The sequence below is a fragment of the Ahaetulla prasina genome, chromosome 2, assembly GCF_028640845.1.
Source record: "Ahaetulla prasina isolate Xishuangbanna chromosome 2, ASM2864084v1, whole genome shotgun sequence".
Taxonomy (NCBI): Eukaryota; Metazoa; Chordata; class Lepidosauria; order Squamata; family Colubridae; genus Ahaetulla; species Ahaetulla prasina.
The window spans coordinates 29,167,539-29,193,264 of NC_080540.1; the positions used below are offsets into that span (position 1 = coordinate 29,167,539).

At 47.3% G+C, this 25,726-nt stretch overlaps 1 protein-coding gene across 2 annotated transcripts in view; it reads right to left on the minus strand.

Annotated features, from left to right (window-relative positions):
- Nucleotides 1-25,726, minus strand: part of LOC131189855 (H-2 class I histocompatibility antigen, Q9 alpha chain-like) — a 49,813-nt gene that overhangs the window by 15,537 nt on the left and 8,550 nt on the right. Inside the window, exons 2-9 of one of the 2 annotated variants that reach the window (XM_058166404.1) lie at nucleotides 24,944-25,219; nucleotides 21,630-21,905; nucleotides 18,401-18,682; nucleotides 16,235-16,336; nucleotides 15,682-15,714; nucleotides 14,978-15,010; nucleotides 13,922-13,955; nucleotides 13,026-13,650 (exon numbers count right to left, since the gene is read on the minus strand). In XM_058166404.1, the coding sequence (XP_058022387.1) occupies nucleotides 13,936-13,955; nucleotides 14,978-15,010; nucleotides 15,682-15,714; nucleotides 16,235-16,336; nucleotides 18,401-18,682; nucleotides 21,630-21,905; nucleotides 24,944-25,219 (1,022 nt within the window). In that variant the 3' untranslated portion in view covers nucleotides 13,026-13,650; nucleotides 13,922-13,935. Of the gene's footprint in view, nucleotides 1-13,025; nucleotides 13,651-13,921; nucleotides 13,956-14,977; nucleotides 15,011-15,681; nucleotides 15,715-16,234; nucleotides 16,337-18,400; nucleotides 18,683-21,629; nucleotides 21,906-24,943; nucleotides 25,220-25,726 lie in introns of those variants that run through there. The other variant, XM_058166403.1, reaches the window with a different exon arrangement.

Consider the following 25,726-nt stretch of genomic DNA (forward strand, 5'->3'; position numbering starts at 1 on the left):
GCAGAGAAAGACGCTGACCTGGCGATCAACAACGCAACAACCCAGAGCAAGCCGGCGATTGGGCAAGCTCAACCAGTAGAAAAAAGATATCCCTATGGTGTCATTGTTGCTAGGCAGAGGTCCAGGCGCAACCGGCTAGACAGGCGGGGGAAAGGAAAGCGAAAGTTCCATCAGGAAATCCCCTTCCAGGCATTCCGCTCTTGGGGAGGAAAGAGGGGGCGTTCTCTATGCCTGGTGGGGGGGGGCAGGCGAGGGGGAGGGGGGGATCAGGTGGAGCTGCCAAAGAAGCCAAGGCAGTCCTGGGGCTGCAGCAACAGAGAAATGATCATTCCGGATAACTGTCTTCCAGCACGTGAGGGGCTGCCCCAGAGAAGAAGGGACTGACCTCTTCTCCAAAGCACCAGGCAGCAGGACATGAAGCAATGGGTGGATAAAGAGATCCAACCTAGAAGTCAGGAGACATTTTCTAACAGTGAGAACAATTACTCAGTGGAATAGCTTATTTTACATCCTGGAATTGTGAGTTCTCTCTCAGTGGAAGTTTTTTTTCTTCTTCCAAAAATAGACTGGGTGGTATTAGAACTCCTGCCTGGATCTGAGGGTTGGTCTAGGAGACCTCTGAGGTCCTTTCTAGTCTTATGATTCTGTGATTTAGATCAAACACCCCAAATGATTTTCGCTCTGGATGAAAATGCTCAAAAGGCTTATTTGTGGTATCTTCAAGGCAAAGATATTTCTCTCTATGGGAAAATGTCAGAGGTCTCAAATACAGTATATAAATTCCCTGTTTCCTTTTCTTCTCTGGTGAAGCCATGAATCTTTAGGAAGCTTCAAACTCTTCCCTTTTCCCACAATAAACTAAGATTGAGACTCCTTGGACTAAAATAATAAATCCCTCTTCCAATTACAGTTCCTATTATGATCCCCAAATTCAGTTGATTTTATATTTCGTATGATGAACAAAGTATGAGAAACATTCAACTGTCTTTTCAGGACTTGAATCTCCTTTCCCCTTCAGTCAACCTTTCCACTGAGCATGTACAGAGTAAAAATTACGCCCCATCTGTGGGGAAGAGGAGGGGATAGCTTGATAGTTCAAGAATATAAAATATAGAACATAAAAGAATATAAATCTTTAAAAACCTTTCAAATCGGGAGAGTCTCAGCAAGGCCGGCCCTAAGAATTTCCGGAAACATGATGAGCTAGAGAATGGCTCCCCCTGCTGGTTTACGACTTTGCAGTTTCTCAATTACCAAAGAGGGTAAGGAAAAAGCGTTTAAGCACCAAGCCTGCCAGAAATAAATCAAATTATACAGAAACAAGCCAGCAAAACCCGGAATTGCTCAAATTTCCTACCTGGCTGTCTAAGCTCCCTTTCTCTTTGCCGGCTTCCTTGAGAGGAAGACAGACAAACTACAGACCTGCGACAGGCGATTCCTGACAATGATGGGATAGGAAGGTTTTGCTCTCTTGTGCCAAGTACAACAAATATAATCTTGTACACAAAAAAGACAAATGTAATTGACCAGATGTGAACACTAATCCGGTGGAAGAATTCACATTGGTTGCTTTTAAATAACAAACTTTCTGTGTGAATATCTGAGCCGTATTTTTCACAGCATGCTAGATTTGGACCTCTGTCCCAAATGTCAGGCTCTCTTATTTCTGCAGAAATAAACAGCTGAAAGTTTCCTCCCTCATTCCAGCCTCATTTCTTGGCCAGCCTTGCAGGGAAAACAGAACCCAACGGAGGCTCCAGCTAACCAAGGGACCTTCTGCCTCCCTTTCACCCGTCTGTCTTTCTGCCACTGAAGAAGGCCGAGGCTGTAATGTATCTTTAAATGTTTTGGCGGGAAAACAGTACGTTGCTGATTGGTTGAAGCCTCCGGCTAAACTGTATATAAAGAGAGGTTTTTCCCAGCCCGGGTTGCTGGGTCATCCTATAGTAAAGAGCTGTTGTCACTATCCTGGTCTCCTGCCTCGTTATTGCCCGAATCTAACACTGGCGACGAAGGTGGGATCTCGAGGCTAAGAGCGCCAGGAAAAGAGCTGAACTCACCAGGAAGGCGAACCCAGCAAACAGGCGGAAAGCAGCGATGTCCGGCTACACACCGCCAGCGCCATTCGACCCAGCTAAGGAAAATGGGGTCATACATGGCTCGTTTGAGTGTTTCCTCGGCGAGCGAACTCAAGGAGTTTCAGACAACAGGAAGCGCCTATTTCCTGAGCCACTGCGGTCCAGAAGTTTTCGACACCGCAGAATCGCTGGCGAGCCAACGCCGGTACAGTCGGTACCGTGGCAAACTCTGCAGACTCTACTAAAGCCCATTTGCACCATGCCATCAAAGTATGTGCAAGCGGTTGTCGGGAGCGCAGACAGCAAGAGGCGAGTCCATCAGCGCATACATGGCGCCCTGAGGAAACCTCAAAACATTGTGAGTATCGAGACTTGGATGAGGCATTGCTGGAGCAACTCATCCATGGGTCAGGGACATCCGTTTGCGGGCGGCTGCTGTCTAAAGCAACCTAACGCTGGCAAGCGCCTGGGAAGCCAGGGCTCACGAGATGTCTACCCAAGCGGCGGAAACCCTACAAAAGCAGGTCGCACCAACGGCTGGTGCGAAATCAACCCCAGTCCACAATGAAGAGGTCCAGGCCGAGTCGGACGGTGAGGAGGAAGAGTCTTCCACACGGGAGGCCGGAGAAAGAAGACCGGGTGACTGCGAGTTCGGAGGGCAACACCAGACAACAATGCAGATTTAAAGATGCAACTTGTCGGCGATGCGAAAGGAAGGGCACCTAGCACAGGTCTGTCAGCTCCCCAACCTTCCGCCAAAATTCAAACCGCCAATCAGGCGCGGGGAGCGGCGGCCCGTGAGTGGTCAGTTTAAAAAAGGCGCGAAATTGAATTAAACTGTCGTGAGAGTGGGCCACGCATCAACACGCCTAGAAAAGAAAATCTTCACAAAAGCAAAGATTGAGGGGGTGCCGTGCCGATTGGAGGTGGACACCGGCTCGTCGATCACGATCATGTCCTGGGACAATCTCGTGAGAGCCTTACCCACCATCGCAAAGCGCAAGCTGCAACCACAGAGACTAAAAGTACAGGACTACCAGGGAAATCGCATCCCTGTTCGAGGGGTAACGTCTGTCCACGTCGAGTATGGACACTACAGGAAAACTCTGCCCATCACCATCGTCGATGGGACCCTGCCAAGCTTGTTGGGACTGGACTGGTTCCGAGCATTGGGCATGGGAGTGACCGGAGTCTTCAGAAACGAAGTCAACCTGAAAGACGCACTCATGAAGGAGTTTGGGGACGTTTTCAAAGACTGCCTGGGCAAGTACAAGGGGACCCCTATATCCTTTAACTTAGACCCCCAAATTGCCCCCATCCGTCTCAAGGCTAGGAGGGTCCCGTTAGCCCTAAAGCCCAGGATTGACCGGGAACTGGACAAGCTAGTAAACCAGGAATTCTAGTGCCAGTTGACCATGCTAAGTGGGAGACCCCTATAGTCACCCCAGTCAAACCGGACGGGTCGGTCCGGTTGCGCTGACTACAAGGCAACGCTTAACAAAGCGTTGCAAAGAGTGCTTACCCGTTCGGTGGTACAGCACTTACTGCACTCAATGGGGCAAGGGCAAGTTTTGCCAAGCTAGACCTGGCCCAAGCCTATCAACAGCTGCCCGTAGATAGCAGCACAGCGAGCACAGACAATTGTGACTCACAGAGGGGCTTTTAAGTGCACCCGGTTACAGTTTGGGGTTAGTGTGGCTCCAGGGTTATTTCAGAACCTGATGGGCGGCTGTTGCAAGGACTACAGGGTGGTACCATACTTTGACGATGTACTGGTATCCGCTGAGAACTAGAGGAATTAGGGGTAAGGCTGCGAAAAGTTTTGGGCATTTTCCGGTCTGCGGTCTCAAAGTTAAACTAAACAAATGCCAGATCGGGGTTGATCTGTGGAATTCCTGGGCTACCGGATAGACAGGGAAGGATTCACCCACTGAGAGCAAGGTACGGGCCATCAGGAAGGCCCCAGTCCCAAAAAAACAAACGAGTTACAGGCATTCTTAGGTCTGGTCAACTTCTCGCGGTATTTTTGAAAAATAAGGCAACAGTAGCCGAGCTGCACACAAATTACTAGCAAAGTCAGCTGCATGGTCTTGGGGAAAGGCGGAAGCTAGGGCATTCGAAGGGTAAAAACCTCCTATCTAGTGATAGCCTCCTTATCAATACAATGGCACGCTGCCATTAGTGTTAAGCTGTGATGCATCTCCCTATGGGGTGGGGGCTGTGCTCAGCCACGGTTACCAAATGGCACAGAAGCCCCTATTGCATACTACTCCCGAACCATGTCATCAACTGAAGGAATTATAGCCAGCTTGATAAGGAAGCCTTGGCTATAGTCTCAGGGTAAAGAAATTCCATGAATATGTATTTGGTGGTGATTTTGAAATCATCACGGACCATAGACCTTTACTAGGTCTGTTGGCAGGCGACCGTACGCCCGTGCTTCGCCCAGACTGACCCGATGGACTATCTTCCTGGCAGCGTATTCTTACAAATTACTACACCGGCCAGGAAAGGAATTAGGGCATGCAGCGCCCTGAGCAGATGCCCGTTACCAGAGACTATCGAAGACCCCACTCCGGGATACCAGTTCTGCTAATTGACTCTTTGGACTCTGGCCCAGTCACATCCAAAGAGGTGGCTCGGCTTCGTATAAGGACATTACAATAAGAACTGTAATTGGTTGGGTACAAGAGGTTGGCCCGCTGCACGGCGGCGTTTTAAAGAGTTTGTAAAAAACGTGGGGAACTCTCGGCTCAAGGGGTGCCTGCTATGGGGGATCGGTGGTGATCCCGGAGAAAGGAAAAGGTATTGGACCTCCTTCACGAAGGTCACCCAGGGATCGTGAGGATGAAGGGTTTAGCGAGAAGCTATGTGTGGTGGCCCTTAATGGACTCGGAAATTGCTGAAAGGGTAGGGAAAAGCCAGGCCTGCCAGGAGTCAGACCGCTACCCCCAAGCGGCCCCGATTCGGAATGGGAGACCCCAGGGCCCTGGTCTAGAATCCACATCGATTTTGCCGGCCCCTTCCACGGCCAAACCTTCCTGGTGGTAGTCGATGCCTACTCCAAATGGCTGGAAATCATTCTCATGAGATCCATGACAGCCGAGGCTGTGATTTCGGTCCTACGGCACCTGTTTGTAACCCACGGGTTGCCAGACACGTTAGTCTCCGACAACGGGCCACAATTCACGGCAACCCAGTTTGAGGGGTACTTGGCAGAAGAGGGCATCCGACATGTCCTCTCGGCGCCTTTCCACCCCGCGACGAATGGCCTTGCAGAACGTTCCGTCCGGAGCGCAAAAGAGGCATTGTCCAGACTCAAGCCAGGCGACTGGCAAACAAAAATAGATACCTTCCTGGCCGTCCAACACAGAACCCCCTGTGTCACAACTGGCAGAAGCCCGGCAGAGCTATTAATGGGTCGGAAGCTCAGGTGCCCACTAGACCGTTTAAACCCGAACTACACACCAGACGGTTACAAAGGGGTACTCGGTAAAACAAGAGGGATGGCTATAGGCGACCTAGTGTGGGCACACAACTATAGCGAGGGCCCGACCTGGTTAGCAGGAAAAATCCTAGAAATAACACGACCCAAATCATATCTAATAGAGATCAAGGACGGCCGGGTATGGAGGCGCCACATAGACCAGTTAAGAAAACGCATAACCGAACAATCCGAATCAGACGAAACAGGCCCTGACTATCCAACGTTTGAATCCACAGCTGACTCAAACCCGGGGCAAACGCGGGACTTATCTGAGTTCCAAGAGGTCCAGCGACGCCAACCGGTCCCTTCAGAAAACAGCAGGGACGACCATGCAAATAATCCAGGGCCGGAGGGCCTAGAGGAGGAGCTGAGAGGAACAGACAGTCCCTCCGGTCAGCTCGACTCACTCCCAGAGAATGAATTGCGCAGGTCTGAGAGAGTCAGGAGACGCCCAGTCTACTTGCGTGATTACGTTGAAAAATAAAATGTTAATTTCATGTAAATAGTGGTAAAGTGCCTTCTGGGAGGGAAGGAGTGTAATGTATCTTTAAATGTTTTGGCGGGAAAACAGCACGTTGCTGATTGGTTGAAGCCTCCGGCTAAACTGTATATAAAGAGAGGTTTTTCCCAGCCCGGGTTGCTGGGTCATCCTATAGTAAAGAGCTGTTGTCACTATCCTGGTCTCCTGCCTCGTTATTGCCCGAATCTAACAGAGGCCATTAGGGGGACCTTCCAATTCCTGGTGAGTCCCTGGAAACTGGCCGTCTGAAGGATGAGCCTCCCCTTCAGGTCCTCTCTTTTCTCTCTGGGTTCCCAGCAGGCATAACCTTCCTGTGTTTTAATGGCTGGCCGGTTTATAGTGCAGCATCTCATGCAAATGGGATCCACACACAATACACACAAGTCTCTGAAGGGAAAATTCACCAAGGTTGCAGGTAACCCAATGTGAGAAGGTTATGGAAAGGTATCTCTGAGGTGCATGACTGACTCAGTTACATCCGTGTGAATGTGGCCTTTGTGGGTCAGGAGAATCCCTGGCAAAAGAGACGCTGGGCTGCTTCCTGAGCCAGGATTTTGGAAAGGAGCCAAACACGAGAGAGGCCGAAGCCGCTTAGGGCAGCCTTTGCCTATGAAAATCAGAGAAAGGAGAAGGAGCTGCTTTGCCCAAGCATTCTGGGGCCTCTTTCTCCCCACGTGCCTCATGTGGGGAGGCCTCTGGTCAACTCAGATACGCATCCCCCACCTCTCCAGACTCCTTCCTTAGGGATGCCCAGAATTTATGGATAAATTAGTCAAATGTATATAGCCATCCTGGGTGCACTACTCTAATGTCCTCTACATGGGGCTGCCCTAGAAGAGCATCTGGAAGGTTTCAGGTATTACAAAATAGGATGGTGTGGGCCCTTATATGCACCCCAAGAACGGCACCCCTTACATCTCTACTCCACAAGATGCATTCATTGCCAGTTTGCTTCTGGGTCCAATTCAGGGTGCTGCTTTTGACCTCTGAAGCCCTGAGACCAGGAGTGAAATTCAGCAGGTTCTAACAGGTTCTGGAGAACCGGTAGCGGAAATTTTGAGTACTTCGGAGAACCGTTAAATGCCACCTCTGGCTGGCTCCAGAGTGAGGTGGAAATGGAAATTTTGCAATATCCTTCCCCTGGAGTGGGGTGGGAATGGAGATTTTACAGTATCCTTCCCCTGCCAAGCCCACCAAGCCACGCCCACAGAACCAGCAGGGAAAAATTTTGGATTTCACCCCTGCCTGAGACCCCCTCTTCTGATTACATCTGTCCACCCCGCCAGCTCTAGCCAAAGAGGTGCATTGTGGGTCTTGGCTGTTAAGAAGTCGCATGTTGCGGGATCCAGGAGATGGGCCTTTTCTGCTGTGGAGCCATCCTTGATATCTTTCCAAAAGTCTCTTAAAATACGCTTGCACGAATAGGCTTAAGGATCTCAAGGAACTGTGGAACTAGCAATTCTTGTTCGATCATATGATACAGTGATCATATCAAATCCTTCCTTCTCATCGATTAATAATAAAACGATTTGTTAAAAATCGCACATTATAAAAATATTAAAAGAAGATTGATATTTTAATACAGAAGAGTCTCAAAATGAATATAAAATTAAAATGAGAGACTTTTCTTTCTGAAAAAACGAACTTCACTGTTATCCATGTTGGAAGCAGCAAGAATGGGCAGATTAAGTACTTCAGTCAAGGAAAAGATTATATCCGATTTTGTTTCTACTTGGAAACTGCTTTTGGATTTTGTGCTTGACACAGAAAAAAAAATGAAACTTTGACTTTAGGTTTTGTTGATTAGACAAGTTTGTTGTCAAAAAAATGGCTAGTACATATTAAATACACGAAATAAAAAGTCGACTCTGTCATGTTATTTTTATTTAACTATTGAAGAAAACACAATATTACTAGGTGGCTCAGTGGCTAAGACACTGAGCTTGTCGATAAGAAAGGCCAATGGTTCAAATCCCTGGTATAGGTCTCCTGCGTGAGCAGGGGGTTGGACTAGATGATCTCCAAGGGCCCTTCCAACTCTTTTACTGTTACATTGCTTTCATAGCCAAGAGAAAATTATTCTTTCAGCTAAGAAGGCACCAAGTGCTGCCATCTTCCTTCCAAAGACCACTACTAGTTGATTTTAAGATTACAATTTTCCTTTTTCACTTTGGATGCAACGTAAATAGAGAACAATGGACAGGACAGGACTCAACATGCTGAATTGCTTTCTCCTTCCTTGAGCTGAAGAACTGCGGAAGCTGCACAAGGCTTTCACCGACGGCTGAAAACCGGCTGTAAATGCATGCACAACTTTGTGACCCTCCTGGATGCATTGAGGGACTGGCAGTTTGTCGACTTGAGATGGGAGGAAGCACCATCTGCCGGGTTGAGTTGGATCCATTGCCGGTCAGCCGTCAGCCATTTTAATTCCACTGTAGGCAGCCTTCCAGCATTTTAGGGACTGCAGGCAGCCCATTTGTAACTCTGCATCGTCCGTTAGAGAGAGATCCTTTAGGCAGGCACTGCGGTGGCCTCCAAACTCAGGCACCCCGACTTTGGCCTGGAGGGTGTAAGAATTTAGGGCCCTGAATTTGAGAGAGAGGCTTTTCCCTTTGCAAAGGGGCTCCTTTGCCCACCTGAAAATAGGAAACGCCAAGAAATTCAGGCAAAGCGAAAAGGCTTCATTAGGGGATCTGTGAGAGAGACAGCAGTCTGCCCAGAAAGTTGCTACCACTTGTGCTGTTTTGGTCCTGTCCCTTCAAGGCCTCTCCCCGGGGACACCACAACACAATTGCCAGTAAAAGCTGTGCTGTGAAACAACTGAGGGTGTGGGGAAAGAAGGGGTGTATTTTTGTGTGGAAGTAAAGCAGTTAGAAAGGGGTTTTTTCTCTCTAATAACATTCAAAAGGAGTAATACAGATGGGAGTGTTAGTAGTAATAGTATTGAAGTGTCTCTTTGTGTGTGTGTGTGTGTGTGTGTGTGTGTTTGTGTGTGTGTGTGTGTTGTCTAGGGACCTGTTTTGTTGTTGGCCCTTGTGTGTCTGGAGTCCACCAAATTGGGTACAGTTAATATAACCAGTGACAGGGGTGTCAAGTCTTTGTATAGGTGACAGAAAGAAATGCAAAATATCTGATATTGTTTCATCTCTAGGCTTTTTGACATAAGAGCTGGATTAACACGAAGCTTGAATAATAGAAAACAACTATTCTATATGGCATTCCACAAGTGGCAAACTTATGGTCCATATACTCCATTTTCCAGATACATTTTTGTCTTGCTTAATACTTGCAGGTGTATCCAAAAGTCTTCCAGAAAAAATTTTCTGTTGTGCAGTTGCTGAAAAAGCAATTTCTTCCATATCAAAAGAAACAGCCTTGGCTAAGGAGAGAAAGACACACTTCCTTAAAGTTTAAAAAAAAAGAGATCCAGCCTGCCATGTTAAAAGTGCTAATATCACCTTTTAAAATGCTACTAATGCAGCCTAAAATCCCAGGCAAAGCTCTGCCTGTATTAAATTTTAGTCCCGCAAGAGACTATCAAGTTTTGTTATCAGGTAACAGAAATGTCCCCAGGAAGCTCAACCAAAGCAAAGCCTTGCCTGCAAAATATGTTTTTCAAAGAGGAGCTTCCAAGAATCGTCTAAAATTGGTCCAAGGTCCAGTTCAAGGCTGTCAGTAGCTCCGAAGGGCCGAGATTCAAGAGCGAAATTCAGACACAACTGAGCTAAATGCTGTTTCAGGGATCTGGCTGCATTCGATAACAGCTGGGAAAGCCAGGCATCTTTCCCCGTCTACCGACTCCACTTGGTAACCAGATGCTCTTCTCCTCGCCGTCTCCACGATTCCTGCACAGGTTTTTAAGGAATATGGAGTGCTGGAGCCTTTAATGAATATGAATGAATGAATGAATGAATGAATGAATGAATATTTTAATTTGTATACCGCCCTTCTCCCGAAGGACTCAGGGCGGTGAACAGGCAGATAAAATACAGATACACACAATAGTTAAAAACATCTCTTAAAAAACTAATTTAAATTTGCCCAAATGTTAAAATAACATACTCCCGCATAAAATTATAAAACTTTAAAAACCCATAAATTCAATTAAAATTTAGAGATAAAAATCAGGCTAGTCCAGCCATACAAAATAAATAAGTTTTAAGTTCACGGCAAAAGGTCGTGAAAAAAGCTTAATGGCTTTTTGTCCCACTGGCCTGCTGGGTAGACTCTGACTAAACCAGGCGTGTCAAACTCAAGGCCCGCGTGGCCGTCCTGGAAATTGTAAGGTCCCGGGCCGCATCGCTTCAACAGGCCCCCACTATCCCGACATGCGCCTGTACGCATAGGAGGCGGCAGGCACACATGTGCATAGCCCTGGCCCACCCCATCCTGGTGTGTGCGTATGCGCACAGGAGGCAATGGGCCAACATTGCCTTGTCCATCGCTTGCCCCTCGGCCGCCATTGCCACCTCCTCCTCTTCCTCACGGATCAGGGGGACGCAGCCACTGGTGCTGCCATCAGCAGCCCTCTCCCTCCAGCAGAAAATGGCCCCACAGCCGCCCCCTCCTCATCGCTCACACTGCGCCAGACCTCTAACTGGGTGGCCGTCCTGCCTCTTTGGCTGCTGCCCTGTGATTCTCGTGCTCCCCCGCCTGTTCTGTGCTTGGCGTGGCAGCAATCCCCCATTTAGGAAGAGGGCGAGGTGAGACGTGGTGCAGCCACCAGGGAGCCCCGAGGCTGCAACTGGAGTAGCTGCCACTGCTGGGAGAAGACCAGGTGGGGGAGCACAACAATCACGGGGCAATGGCCAGAGTGGTGTCCACCCAGGTGGAGGGCTGGTGTGGTGGGGGCGGCGAGGAGGGGATGGCCACCAGGGAGCCCCAAGGCTACAGCTGGAGCGGCTGCACTTGGCCTAGCTGGAGAACGAAGGGCAGGTGGGCTTCAGGGGGCTGGGCACTCTCTCCCTCCTCCACCCTCCCATTCCTGTCAGCTTGCCCACAGCAGCAGCATCCGCCTGGTTCCCGCCCACCACCTGCCACCTTGTCAATCATGGGGCCGTGCAGAGACAATGCCGGTAGCCAGTTGCCAAGCATCCAAATTTTGATCACATGACCACAGGAATGCTGCAATGGGCATAAGTGTGACTAATGCTCATGTCACCTTTTTCAATCCCGTTGTAACTTCAAACGGTCACTAAGTGAACTATTATAAGTCAAGGACTACCTATAAACTAACTTGAATGAATTTGTGGCTATACTTGTATAAACAAGTCAGTTTTATATAAGTTTATACTTGTAGCTTCTTCTCTGGTAATATTGTACTATTAACTAGAGTATACAAAACATTTGCTAGACCAATCCTTGAATACAGCTCATTGTCTGAAACCCCGCACTGCATATCGGACAAAAATACAACCGAGAGAGTCCAGAGATATTTCACAAGAAGAGTCCTCCACTCCTCTGCTCGCAATAAAATACCTTATGCCACCAGACTCCAAATTTTGGGCTTAGACAACTTAGAACTACGTAGACTTCAATCTGACCTCTAAGTATAGTACATAAAATTATCTACCAATTATCCTACCTGTCAATGACTACTTCAGCTTCAACCACAACAATACACGAGCAAATAATAGATACAAGCTCAAGGTAAACCCCTCCAAACTCAATTGCAGAAAATATGACTTCAGCAACAGAGTGGTCAATGCCTGGAATGCATTGATTCTGTGGTTTCTTCCCCAAACCCCCAAAACTTTAACCTTAGACTGTCTACTGTCGACCTCCCCCCATTCCTAAGAGGTCTGTAAGGGGCGTGCATAAGAGCACCTGCGTGCCTACCGTCCCTGTCCCAATATTCCTTTTTTACTTCTCTTTTCATGTATCCAAATTATGCTTATACTTTTACCTGTTATCTTACATGTGATTGACAAAATAAATAAATAAAAATAAATACTTGCTGCACATTTTTCTTCTTTTGTGTATTATATTTATTGTCTTTTGTTCTTGTATTGATATTTTTATATGATATTTGTGTTGGCTGATCAGACTAACTTGTGTGAGCTGGGCAGTCAAATACTCTAATAATAATTACATTTCTAAGGGTTTTGAATCAGTAGAAGAGGTTGAAATATGTATCGAATTCTTGCAAAATTCTTTCAAGTTTACTTTTTAAGGTTTCAAAGATGGCTAGTCCAGAGGGAGGGGGATGAGAGACCCCATCCTTTTCATTCCTTCATGCCCCCAAAGCATCCCCTATAATATGGGTGACATCTTTCCCATCAATCAGGGGTCTCCCCACTCTTGGGCCCCTGCATCATACTGGGCAGCTGAGGAGCCCAGAGAGGATCTCCCAGAAGGAGGAGAAGCTGCCCTCCTGCAAGGGGACCAGGACGGCTGTGGCCGGGCACTGAACTCCTGTCTCCCGAAGGGCCCCCGGGTGAGGCTCAGACACCAGCCACTTGGCCAAAAGCCTGAGGCAAAGGAGGATCTGAGGGAAAAGGAGCCTCTGTTGCTGCCACCACCAAGCCAAGACCAAGCAGCCATTTTACAGAAGATCAGCTGGTGATGCTGGAGAAACATCTGGACACAGGAGCAAAATGGCTGCCTCCTCCCCAAAGGAGCACACAGGAGCCTCCCCAGTTCTCGTTCCTTCCATGTTTTGTCTTAGTTTCTCCCAGGGGTGGGGATCCTACCAGTTTAACAACTGGTTTGCTGAGTGCACAAACACTAGACATGCGCCATGCACGTGTGCATAGTTTGGAGAAAAGTCACCTTCCGCATTGGTGCCGCCAAGGAAAACAGCTGAGGCAGGGCAATCCACTCTGCCACCCCAATCAGCTGGGCTTTCATGTTCCATTTTCAAATCATGAAAATCATAAAATCATAAATGGCAATCTATAAAAATCAGTGTGTCAATGCTACACTGTATATTATTACTTTGTGTTATCAAATATATGGTCAAATAATGGTGCAATAATCAATTAAAATGTTGACTATTTTAATGAAAGAAAAATCTCAAAATGCACACTTCTCTCAGTAATAGTTTCATCAGACTAGATAAACAGATAAAATTAACACAACAAAAAGAAAAAGAAAAAGAAAACTCCACCTGTATCCCCAACAAGTATAATGAAAATTAACAACTTATAAATATTTTTAAAGTAAAACCAAGAAACTCTTCATCCTATTCCTCGCCCCATTCTCTATAACCCATTTCTAAAACCTCTTCTTTAACCTCTAATCTCCATCCACTAAGATTAATCAGCAAAAGCCCATTAAAGGTGTTCTGCAACCTACCTATTACAAACTATTATCTAGAAACCCAATTTGAAATCTTTTGATTCCACAATTAGTAACACATAAAATATTCTTTTCTCCTGTGATCCTCAATCATAATAGAAAAAGGTTATTGATTCATTGATAAAAGCAATGATGGAAGACCCAAAATCTCTCCTGGTTCCAGCATGCAGGAAGGGCCTGAAGGGCTCCTGCTAAGAGTCCGGCCCAATTCAGAAGAAGGCTGATCCCTTTTCATTCCTCTCTCTTTATGCTGGGAGTCTCCACTGCAAAGAGGAGGGAGAAAAGTATCCAAGGGTTAGTGGGATCAAGACAGTCGGAGCCTGAGAGGTGCCACAGGATAAGAGTCTGGGGGCAGAAAGACCCCTCCCCTGAGCCCTCTCCCCAAATTCCTTCCCTTCCAGTGTTTGAGATGAATAGGAGAGAGAAGAGGGATTTCCAAAGTATCTTCACCCTCACTTGGTCCTTGGACCCCAAAGCCCTCATTCCCCTCCCTTCCTCCCTCTCCCCCCATACAGCCCCCACCAGTCCACTCACCTACAAGGGGGCTGCTAAATGGCCTGTTTGCTCCCTGGATTGGAGAAAAAGAGACAGAATGAATCAATGTCTTGTCCTGTGAGGAGGTCAAATCTCCCTCTTCACCATTAAACCTTTTTAGCTTCTTAAACTTCTCAGAGGACATCAAGCTTTTTATTAATTTATTAATTAAGCTTCCATCCCAAATATCTCATTAAGGTGACTACGCAGCTCACAGTAAAATTCAATAAAATGCCATGTAGAATATTTAAAACAATAAATAAAAACCAGATTCCCCCATCAGATCATGTTGCCATTGACAACAAGAAGACCATGTCCACTGTGTGACCCCTGTCTTGAGTTGGACCCAGGACGATCTGGGAGAGACCCACAGATGCCATGGTAGTCAAGAAGTCCTGGGCTGCTTCCGAGACCAAATGCAGGGACGGCAGATTGAAACCTCCCAGGACCAGAATCCTGGGCAACTCCATGCCAGCCCTGAGATGGCCCCCAGCAGCTCAGGCAGGGAGGAGGCCATGCAGCAGGGAGGCTGGTACAGTCGCAACAATCCCAACTGATCATGTCAGCCCAGCCTCAGAAAAAAGGGAGTCACAACCAGAATCGTGGGGTGGGAGCGTCCTGGGTGCCAGAAGAGATTCTTAGAGGACCACTGGAACCCCACCAATCCTGGCTGGGATCTCAGTTGGGGCCAACCCTAAACCCAGCTGGGCAGATCTCTGAGGGAGGGAACCTCTTCCCCTTCCAGAGTCAGTCAGGTCTCAGCTATGTCACCAGAAGGGTCTCTAACCACTAGAGATCATGGCATTGCTAGTGGTTTTCCTATTTCTCCTCAAAGAATTGGGGGCAATTTCCTGATCTCACCTGGTGCCCTCACCACTAAGCCAAAATGGCTCCAATTATTCTAATTATTTCACCAGAACCAGACACAGAAGGGAGGATGAATTGGGGGGGAGCTTTAAAAAGTGGGGCTCTCCGTCTTTTCATGCCCTCATCCGCCCAAAGTCTTGCAAAGGGACAGAATGGCTCATGCAGCAGCAACAGCTCCCTCCGACTTACCCTGGTCTGAACTGTTGGATCCTTTGTCACTTGCTGGAAAAGAAAGAAAGAAAGAAGGTGAGAGTCTCTCTCTCTCTCCCTCCCTCCCTCCCTCTCTGCTCTTTCTGACAGCAACTCCCTCCCTCCCTTTCTCTCCCACACACAATCAATGACTCACAAACACACGGAGAGAATTTGAACTAAACTGCTTTGACTAAAAGGCATAAGAAAGAATTCTTAAAATTTATATCACCCAAAGCCAGAGCTGATCTAAAAGATACAGATGGATCCAAAGTTTCTTTTCTAACCAGTTCGTATTTAGAGAGCCTTGTAATGGGAGACCAAGAGGAGATCCAGCTGGCATCCCCAAAGCTCCTTTTTCTCAAAATGCCCCTTTGATCCCTAGTTTTATGGAGCTTCCGACTCATTTGGCCAAGCCTTTCCTTTCTGCCTTCTTGGGAAACAAGGCATCTTCTCAGTCAGAGGGACCTTCCACCAGATGGATCTTCTCATCTTCTTGAGGGTTTCTTCTCCCAGATGTTTCTCCTTCAGGACTCCACTTCCAAGAACAGCCTGGCTCTAATTGAAAGGGAGCCCATCTTCCCCAGCCTGGTTCTTAGCTCGAAGAGGAAGATAGCACACACACGGACACGCACCTCAAGTGATGGTGTTTCTGGTCCCTGCTCTAAATTGGAGATTATATGTAAAGAGGACAAAACACTTACTGGGTGTTGCTTTGTAGCCATCCTGACGTCTCTCTGCAAGGATAAAAATCAGTGAAAGCTCACAAAAATCCACCAGAGATCATTCAATCTCTCCCTCTCCAGGAGGAAGAACCCCAGGAGATATTTCACAGTCACTTTGTCCCATTTATAAAGACAGAAAGATCTTCAAAATATAAATGTATCTCCTGATTTGCCCCAAGAGAGACCTGCTGCCTCCGAGATGGATGGAGGGGAATTGGGGGAACCAGCAGAAGCAGCTGGGAGGGGAGGAAGATTTTCCTGGAAATCCTTCTCTGCTGTTCTTTGACCAAAGCCTTTGAAAGGGACAAAGGAACTGGGATGCCTCTTCCCAACTCAGAAGAAGACGGGACTGCCTGAATCTCAGACTCAGATGAATGGAGACTGGAGTCCCAGCAAGAGGCTGAGATCTCAGATGCTCCCCAAGAGGGCTGGGAAAACAGGACAGAAGAAAGCCCAGAAGAAGCTCCCCAAAGGGAGAGATTTGGGAGGAATCTCCCCATCTTCCTTCCATCACCCGCCAAAAGATACTTACTGATGAATACCAGGATCCCAGCAATCAGACCCACCAGGACAAGAGCAGCCATAACAACGCAGCCGATGATGAGCCCCAGGTTGTATTTTGATTTGGTTGGTTCTGAATTGGGAGAAAGAGCAGATCATTGAAGGGGAACCCCAAACAATCTTCCCAATCAGGAAAGAGACCTAAAGAAGTGAAAGCTGGAAATACCCCAAATTCAAAACTCCATGGGCTCATTTTTGTGTCCTTCTCAAGGTAACATGAAGAGGCCTTGCTAACCATTGTTAGAGGACGTGTCCTCATGACACTCTCTCCTTCTCACACCAGCCCAGCATGAAGGCAACTGAATTCATATTTGGCTTTTCGAGTCAAAAACAGCCATTTGCCACCTTGTGACTCTGAGCAGGTTTCAAAACAAAAACTTCACCAACAGAATAATGTAAATAAAATTGTTTAACATTTTTTTTGTTCTTTTTATAGGCTGCCCCAATAAGCCATGGCTCTAAATGGAATTGCGCAGATCTGTATGCTTTTTTTCTTCAGTTTGAGTGTTTGCATTTTATTATTTAAAGTAAAATAGTTTATATCATCTAGCCATTTTTTTAAGTGCACACTTTCATTTTCTTTGGCCAGTCCAGAAATAGCATGAAATTTTATTTTATGCTTCCAGAACGTCAGCATGAAAATGGACTATGGTGATATCCAACTTCTGGATGGTCCCACAAATGGCAGAAATAGAATATCAGAATAACAGAGTTGGAAGGGACCTTGGAGGTCTTCCAGTCCAACCCCCTGCTCAAGCTAGAGTCCCTATACCATTCCAGACAAGTGGCTATCCATTCTCTTCTTAAATGCGTCCAGTGATGGAGGACCCACAACTTCTGAAGGGAAGCCTTTCCACTGATTAATTGTTCTACCTGTCAGGAAATTTCTCCTCAGTTCTACTCTGCTTCTTTCCTTGTTTAGTTTTCATCCATTGCTTCTTGTCCTGCCATCAGGTGCTTTGGAGAATAATTTGACTCCCTCTTCTTTGTGGCAACCCCTGAGATATTGGAACGTATCATGTCATCCCTGGTTCTTCTTTTCATTAAACTAGGCATACCGAGTTCCTGCAACTGCTCTTCATCTATTTTAGCCTCCAGGCTCCTAATCATCTTTGTTGCTCTTCTCTGCACTCTTTCCAGAATCTCAACATCTTTTCTATATCATGCAACCAAAACTGGATGAAGAATTCCAAGTATGATCTTACCAAGGCATTATAAAGTGGTATTGCTTGTGGGGGAGGGGAGGAGAACTTTAAATGTAAATTTCTCTTGCGCAAAATTCAGGATTCCCATTGAATAGCAAACTTATGAATTGATGCTTGCTATAAACAGCAACAAAAATAAAAGGAATATTTTATTTTGTCTGGGATATCAGCATAACCATTCCATTTGAATATTTCTTGTATTGTGGTGACAATCATCAATAAAAAATTAGAATTTGAATTTTGTAACTTTGGAAGTCCAGTGTATGTTAAGGACACTTATGAGCATATGCAGAATTCTTTGAGAGATAATTTTTTTCCTTGGGTTTTATGCTGAGCCTCAGGAATTTGACATATCATATCATAAAATAATGTGCAACTTTTCTTAGAGCAGCAACACAGAGTGACCTTTTGACTATTAAAGCAGAAAACCCTGTTAGTCTCTGATGGGAAAAAACCTCAGACTTGGGAGCCTCTTTTCTGACTCCTGAAGCATCAGTCCAGCCACTCTCTGCATTTCCTGAAGGCAGCTGCAGTTCATCAATTTTAGTCAGAATTTGCCTTCAGAAAAGGGGCTACCAGACTTCTCCTGATTCTTCTACTTTAGGAATTGCAAACAAAAGCAAATCTCTTTCTGGTGCTCAGTGTAACTGCTGCTTTCCTGCTGGGGGCAAGAAACAGGGAAGGCCTAAGAGAGGATTTAGGGGAATTTTATCAGGATCGGCCAAGTATTGTGATGGGATTCTGTAGTTTCCATCACCTGAAGTCACTTCTATGGTCTGCTCTCTGCAGCTTCACCAACCTCAAACACTGGAGAAACCAATGGCTTAAAGGTCAGGTATGTTCACATCTGGACACAGCTGGGGTCAGATTTCTCTACCATAACCCTCCAGCCTGCCAAAGAGCCCAGCCTTTCCCTCCCTGCAGCCTCTCACCCTTCAGCTCCAAGTCCAGAGGCTTCTGCAGGCCATCATGTTCCACGTGGCACCGATAGCGGTCTCTCTCTTTGGGATTGATCTGGACGCTGAGCCAGTAGTGGTAGGTCCCATCCACATTGGGGGCCACAGACTTATGGAAGGTGTCTTCCAGCCAGACTTCTCCGTCCCTCCTCCAGGAGGCATCGATCTCCCTGGGGTAGAAGCCATGGATTTGGCAGACGTGCGTCTCCATCCCATCCTCCAACTCTGTCCTGCTGCTCATCATCACCACTGGAGTCTCTGTAGAAACACCAGAATTAACTCTGAGCCACTCCAGAGCCTGGAAGGTGGATCGGAAACTTGGAGGGGCAGGAAAATCTCCCACTATTTCCCACTCCACACATGTTGCATCTCCAAGAGTTTTGGAAATGCTCCAAATCTGGAAAATGCTCAACTGTCAAGGTTCCAGAAATACCTCTTCTGCATAAAAAAAACTCAGAAGCCATTCTTTTCCAGAGTTCTTTACTAGCATGAGGAAACTGGCACACGATGAGTGAAATTCCAAAACTGAATTTCCGGATTCTTTTTCCCTGTTATACAAACCCCAAGAGTCCCACCCCCCTGACCCCTTTGATGGTCACATGGTCCCACGTTCTTCCAGTTCATTCGAATATCTTCTTGCCACTCTTCCTGCAGATGTGAACACCATCCGACCTTGACCGCTTGAAGAATGTTACCATACCCCTCAGCCCCCCCTTCCTCCCCTTAGGGGAAAAATGTGGCAGCGTCTGGAACTCTAAAGTCTAATAGGGTTTCCAGACCTGACAGACGTCCCCCCTTGGAAAAGAAGCTATATCTTAGGAAAGAAAACAAAGAGTCGATAAAGAAAAGTGTCAGTGGTCCACAATTCCCTTCTACCCCCCTTCCCCTCTCCAAGAGGTTTTTTAGGTTTGTCAGGGAAAGTGTCGTGAAATCGTTTAATCAAATTGTCCGCATTTACTTTCCAACTTTTGACCCAAGTAGATTCAGATAATGGGTATCCCTTCCAGTGGACTAAATATTGTAATTGACCTCTGTACAGTTTAGAGTCAAGGATTTTCTTGATTTCATAGTGGGTTTCACCTTGGATTATCAAGGGGGGTGGGGGAGCGGCAGGTTGAGGTCTCAGATCAGACTGTCTAGCAGGTTTCAATAAGCTGGTATGGAATACCGGGTGTATTTTCCCCAACATTCGAGGGAGCTTGAGTTGGACGGTAACGGGATTAATAATTTTTACAATGGGGAAAGGACCCAAAAATTTTGGACCAAATTTTTTGCTGGGTATTCACAATCTCAGATATTTGGTAGATAAAAAGAGTTTATCTCCAATGCGAAAAGGGGGTTGAAGGGAACGGTGTTTGTCAGCTTGGGCTTTGTAATTCCGAGCTGTCACAGCTAAGGCCTTTTTTGTATTTTCCCAACCTTTCTTCAGCGAATTCATCCAGTCCGTTAAGGAAACCGAAGTGGGGGGTTGCACGGGGAGTTCAGGCATTGGAACGAAGTCCATGCCGCTGGTTACTTGAAAAGGGGTTAACCCCGTGCTGCTGTGTACCGCATTATTATATGCAACCTCTGCAAATGGTAACAAGTCAGACCAGTTTTCTTTAAACCAAGCATCGTTAGTGAGTGCTGATTTTAAGTCCGCTAGTAGGTTTTTAAGGACTTGTCTGACCAATTTGATGTGTTGTTCGATATTGTCTGTGTAGATAAGAATATCATCTAAGTAGACAAGAACCCCATTGTAGAGATGGGGGTGCAGGGTTTCATTAATTAGTTGCATAAAAACAGCTGGAGCCCCTTGGAGGCCAAAGGGCATGACACGGTATTGGAAACTGCCCAAGGGGCAGTTGAAAGCCGTTTTCCATTCATCACCTTCCTTGATGCGGACCTGGTAATAGGCTTCCCTTAAATCCAATCTGGTGAAAATTTTGCCTTTTGATAAGTGGTTCAACAAATCGTGCATAAGTGGTAAATAGTATAAAGAATTCCTGATTTTGGGTCCTTCCCAGAGACTCAGCCTGAAAAACCTCCAGCAGCAAATTGAAGGTCCAAAAAAGTTCCACTCTGATTGCTTTCAAGTCTGACTGATCTTGGGCTGCTCCCTTCAGGGGAGGGATAGTGGAGATGGTCTCTTAAGTTCCCTTTCAAAACAACACAGAAGTTGCACCCTACTTTTTGCATCCTCTTTTGTTCCCCTGAATTTGAGGCTGCTCCAGGCCTCTTTCCAAAGGACACAACCACAATTTTAAGAGGAAGAGAAACCAAAGGGAATCTCACACTGATCAATTTGGAAAAGAGATTTTGTCTCTGAAAAGGAGGGGGGGCAGAGAGAGATTGATGCCAATGGAAGAGAGAGAGGGTCCTCCCCAGGCAGGGAGGGGCTGTTGGCAATCATCAGTGTGGGGTATGTGTGTGTGGATTCTCCCATTGATCCCAATGTCATCCAGCTGATCCTGGAGGAATTAAGGGCCCCAGAGGGGAAGGGGTAGATCTAGGCAAGAGGGGTGTTCTAGATGGTACATTAATAAAGGTTTCTAGGAAAAGATTATAGTCTATGAGCCCCCCTGTGGGGTGAGGGGGTGTCCCTGAAGGTGGGGAGGGGGTTGTTTTGAGGAAAGGCTCACTAAGAATTCTGGGAACCTGTTTGAGGGTTAAGAGAAAGATTGACAGAAACTTTGCTCCTCCCTCGGAAAGAAAAGAATCCCCTTATTCATGGGCCTTTTGGCCCAAGTGGGGCCACTGCTAGTGTCTTATTAATGGTAGAAGTGGAGCCCCCCAATGATGGGCATGGGAGGGGCACCATCAGGGACAAGACTGGGAGGGAGCCCCCTGTGGGATGTGGGGGGGAAGGAGAGTTAATGGGAGGAAATTAAGGCTGCCCACCACTCTTGGCTACACTTTGGCTAGTGGAGGTTTCACTGAATAGCCCCAAATGGTGGCCTCAGTGAACAGGGACACCCCAAAGTGATTGTCCTGCCTGATCCACACAGAGACCTGCCAGGGAGAGGCTGCATTTCCTGGTGCATTGAATGGCTGCCTGGCAATGAGAACCAAACAGGGCTTCCCTTGTCTTGGAGAGAGGATGAAATGTGGGGGGGAGGATTCCCAGCAGGCAAACAGACTGAAGACCAGGGACCCAAAGGGGCTGAATGTCTACAAGAGATCCGGCCATAAAGGAGGAAAGTCCAGTCTACACTCAGATGCTCACCTGTCCTCAGCAGCGTCTCCTTCCCATAGGACAGGAGTTTCTCCAGCCATTCAATGCAGATTTCCTCCAGGTAGACCTTATTTCCCTGACTCCATCCTAGATCAGCATCCCAATTCCTCTGGGTGATCTGGGCCAGGGGATCGGGAGCCACCCAGGTGAGGGTCTCCTTGTCGAAGGTGATGAAGGTCCTCCCTTCGTAGCCATATTGGTCAAACCCTCCTTTGCTCCCGTCTCTCTGGAGCTCACAGCCATACATCTCCTGCCATGTGTGAAGGCCTAAAGGACAGACAGGAGGATCAATTGGGGAGTCCTCAAGATAAATAGAGACCCTCCCTCCCTGCAGGGACTTTGACACAGGCACTGACACCCCCATTTCCTCCCTAACAATCAAGAGAAAGAAAGCCCCCATCACGAACCACCTTTCTCACCTGCCTCCCTGCATTCCCCCCCCCCCGCCCCCCAAGGACGGATTCCCTGAAGCTCCCCAGGAAAAGGGAATCTGGAAAAGCCAGCAGAGGATCCCAAGGGAGACTGAGAAAAGAAGGAGTGGTAAAAGAAACAAAGGGATGGAGATCCTTCCATCTTTCTTTTTGCTCTTCCTCTGGGGGGGGGAAAGGAAGGGATCCCAGAAAGGGAACAGTTGCCTGAATCTGCGGCTGCAAAGAGGGACTGAGAATCTCGTGGTCTCAAAGAGGATCTGGTTGATCTAAATAAAAGATTGCAGGGATCCCTGTGACTATAAATCTTGGTCTACGTTCACAAATAGCCCCAAGTCACAAGGGCTGGTTCCCACTTTGGGCTAACCAGAAACAAACCATGGCTTAGTGCAATGTGGGAATGAAGCCTCGAAGGGCTACAAAGGAATATTTTCCTTAGCAACAGCAGCAAGTGGCCCCAGTCACTTCAGTTTAAAAGAAAACTGAATGTTTGAAAAAAACAAAAGGAAATCCTGAAATGTTTCTACTCCTGTTTGGGCTTGAGAGGGAGGAAGGAGGCCAGGAACTCTCAAATCTAAGGGAAAAACACCTGTAACTACAGCTGAACTAAGTTGACCAGTCCTTTCCCTCCCTTTCCACACCCAAGAATGTTTTCAACTTCTGAGAACAAGCTCTGTCTTATTTCAGAAGCCTCAAAAGCTAAGGCAGAAATTGTTTTATTTCAGTTGAAGATGAAATGTGTTCTTATCTCAAGTTTGGCACAGAATTGAATATCTGTGCAGCAAAAAGAAAGCACATTGGAGGATCACATTGAAATGGCAAGTTTTGTATTTTTATTAGTATAAGAACATTATTAATGCATCTCTACAGGTCTATGTATGAAATAATTTCACCCTATCTCTGAGCCTGGATCTGAGGCCTGAAAAATAGTTCAAGGGTTCCTGCAGGGCCGTGATAGCTCAGGCTTTAGAGAAGCCTGTTATTAGAACACAGAGCCTGCAATTACTGCAGGTTCAAGCCCGGCCCAAGGTTGACTCAGCCTTCCATCCTTTATAAGGTAGGTAAAATGAGGACCCAGATTGTTGGGGGGGCAATAAGTTGACTTTGTAAAAATATACAAATAGAATGAGACTATTGCCTTATACATTGTAAGCCGCCCTGAGTCTTCGGAGAAGGGCGGAATATAAATGTAAACAAAAAAAAAAGGTTCAGAAAAGCTGCTTTAGAGAGGCTAAAATATATTTATGTTTAAAACTGCTGTGAAGAATATCAGAATCCACTTCTTGATGTCTTTTTTCTTTATTTTCTTCAATTGTTTTCTTTTCTTGTACTTTTTTGTTTTTATTTGATTTCTTGCTTCTATCTCCTTTACTTTATCTTACCCTCTATTAGTTTTTATCTGTTGTTCAAATGGTTTAATACAAATTATATTGAAAAATTTAAAAGGCAAACAGGACATCAGGAATCATTAAAATTGTATTGAAAACAAAGAGAAGCTAATGTCACAAAGCCTTTATATAAATCAAGCTAGAACCACCACATCTGGAATACTGTGTTCAGTTTCTGGTCAAAAGACACCCGAAAGGAGAGGAGGGAGCCAGAGAAAGTCCAGGGGAGGCGACTCAGGCGATGGGAGGGGGGAAAGAGCCTCCCTTTGAGGGAAGGTTGGGGACATTTGGGGCTGTTGATCCTGGAAAGGAGGCTCCTCTCCACTCTGGCTGGTCCCCTTCCTCCTTCATCCACCAGGGGGAGCCCTCTGGGTCCAGCTCTGCTCCCCTGGGAGGCTAAGAGGGGGCCGGGAGGGATCTGGGGAGACCCTCAGGGATCAGGGGCAGGAATGGCAGAGCTCTGGGGTCTGCCTGGAGGGGGGGGAGGGGCAAGGAAAGGGAGGAAGAAGGGAGGGAGGATCATGTTCTTGGGATGAAAGGAAGGGAAATGGCTGATTGTTTATGGAGAAGGTTTATCTCAGCCAAAAGCAGCCATAGCCTTACAAACACACTTCCTTCCAGCCCCCCCAAATAAAGTTCCTTGAAGGTGAATCTTGTTCCCCAAAGATGGCAGAAGGGGGGGGCTGCTGAAGAAGGCCTCCCCCCCTCCAGGGCAGCCCCACCAAGAGGGCAGGGCAGGAGTTCATCCTGAGGGACCAAGATTGGGAAGCCATGAAGGCTCTGAGAGACTCAGGAAGGTCCCCAAATGGAGGTTTCTTTCTTTTCTATCTTCCCTCCCCATCAAGATTGGGAGGATCCTGGAAGTGGCCCTGAGATCCCCACCACAAGATCCCCCCCCCATTTGGGCCTCCTGGCCTCTCCTTCCAAGTGGGGGATGAGAAGAAGCTCCTGGCATTTGGGCCCCATTCATCCCTCCCAAAAGGGGTTGAAGGAAAGGGATCTAGTCTCCCCAGGTGGATCTGTACTTGATCCCTCATTTCTCTGGGGTGGAAACAGAGAGAAGGATGAGGACCTGCTTCCCTCAGGATCTCCTTAGGATCCACCTGCCTCTTCTTTTGGGAGGGATCTGTGATTCCCTTCTTCCCCCACAGCAGGAGATCCACCGAGGCCAGAACTTCCATCTTTCATGGGGGGGAGGGGAGATTTCGGTCTCTTTTTACCTCAGTTTAAATCAATATCTATATCAACATTCAGAAAGACAGATGGATAACTTTTAAATGTTCATTAAGTGCAATTGGCAGAAAATGTCAGCTATGGAGGTAAGAAGAATCTGATATCGATTTAAAAAAAAGAATAAACCTATCAAAAAAAGACTTTTTAAAAGGTGTGGAAGCAGCCTTTCCCTTTGAAGGGAATCCCCCTTTCTCCCCCCTCTGGTTCCTGGGGAGGGGATTATGGGGCCAGAGGAGCCACCCGACCCATCACTCACCTTCACTCTGGTTGTAGCGACTCCTCAGAATCTCCAGGCCTTCTCTGAACACCTCCTCATGGCCACGTACTTTCTGGGTCTCTCTGTCCCAGTACTGGGGATCCTCCTGCCCCACTTTCTCCATCCAGGAGACTCGAGGCTGCTTCTTCCGGCTGTTGCTGTCGTAGGAACTGAAGAGTTGATCATCCACAAACCCCAGAGTGAAAAAGTGGGGCTGCCCTTGACTGGGCTCCGAGATGCCGGTGTAGAAAAACTTCATGGAGTGGGAGGAGGCACCTGGAAGGGAGCCAGAGGGGCAGAGTTAGGGGGCTTCAGTCAGGGACCCTGATCCCATGGAGGCTCCCATCTGAGGCTCTGGGGAGAAAGAAGGAAGAAGAAGAAGAGGATGAGGAGGAGGAAGAAGAAGAAGAAGAAGAAGAGGAGAGTTGGGGGGCGGAGGAGGAAGGGGGGAAGGAAGGGGGGAAGGAGGGAGAGGAGGCAGGAAGTGACCGGAGGGAAAGAAGCAGCTTCTGGAGGGCCTGAAGGGTTGGAGGGCAGGGAAGGTGGGGGGGTGAGAGAGGAGGGGAAGGTCGGGTCCCCCAAACTTTACCTGTCCCAGTTGTGCCCTCCCCTCTTCCAGCAAGGCCTCCCTCAAACCCCCTTCTGGATTGCTCAGTCTCTGCCCCATGGAGGCTGCAGTCGCCCCACAAGTAAAAGGGGGGATTCCACCCTTCCAGGAGCTCAAAAGCAGCAGGAAACCCCACTTGGTCACCCCAAATTTCCATTCACAGAAAAAAAAACTTC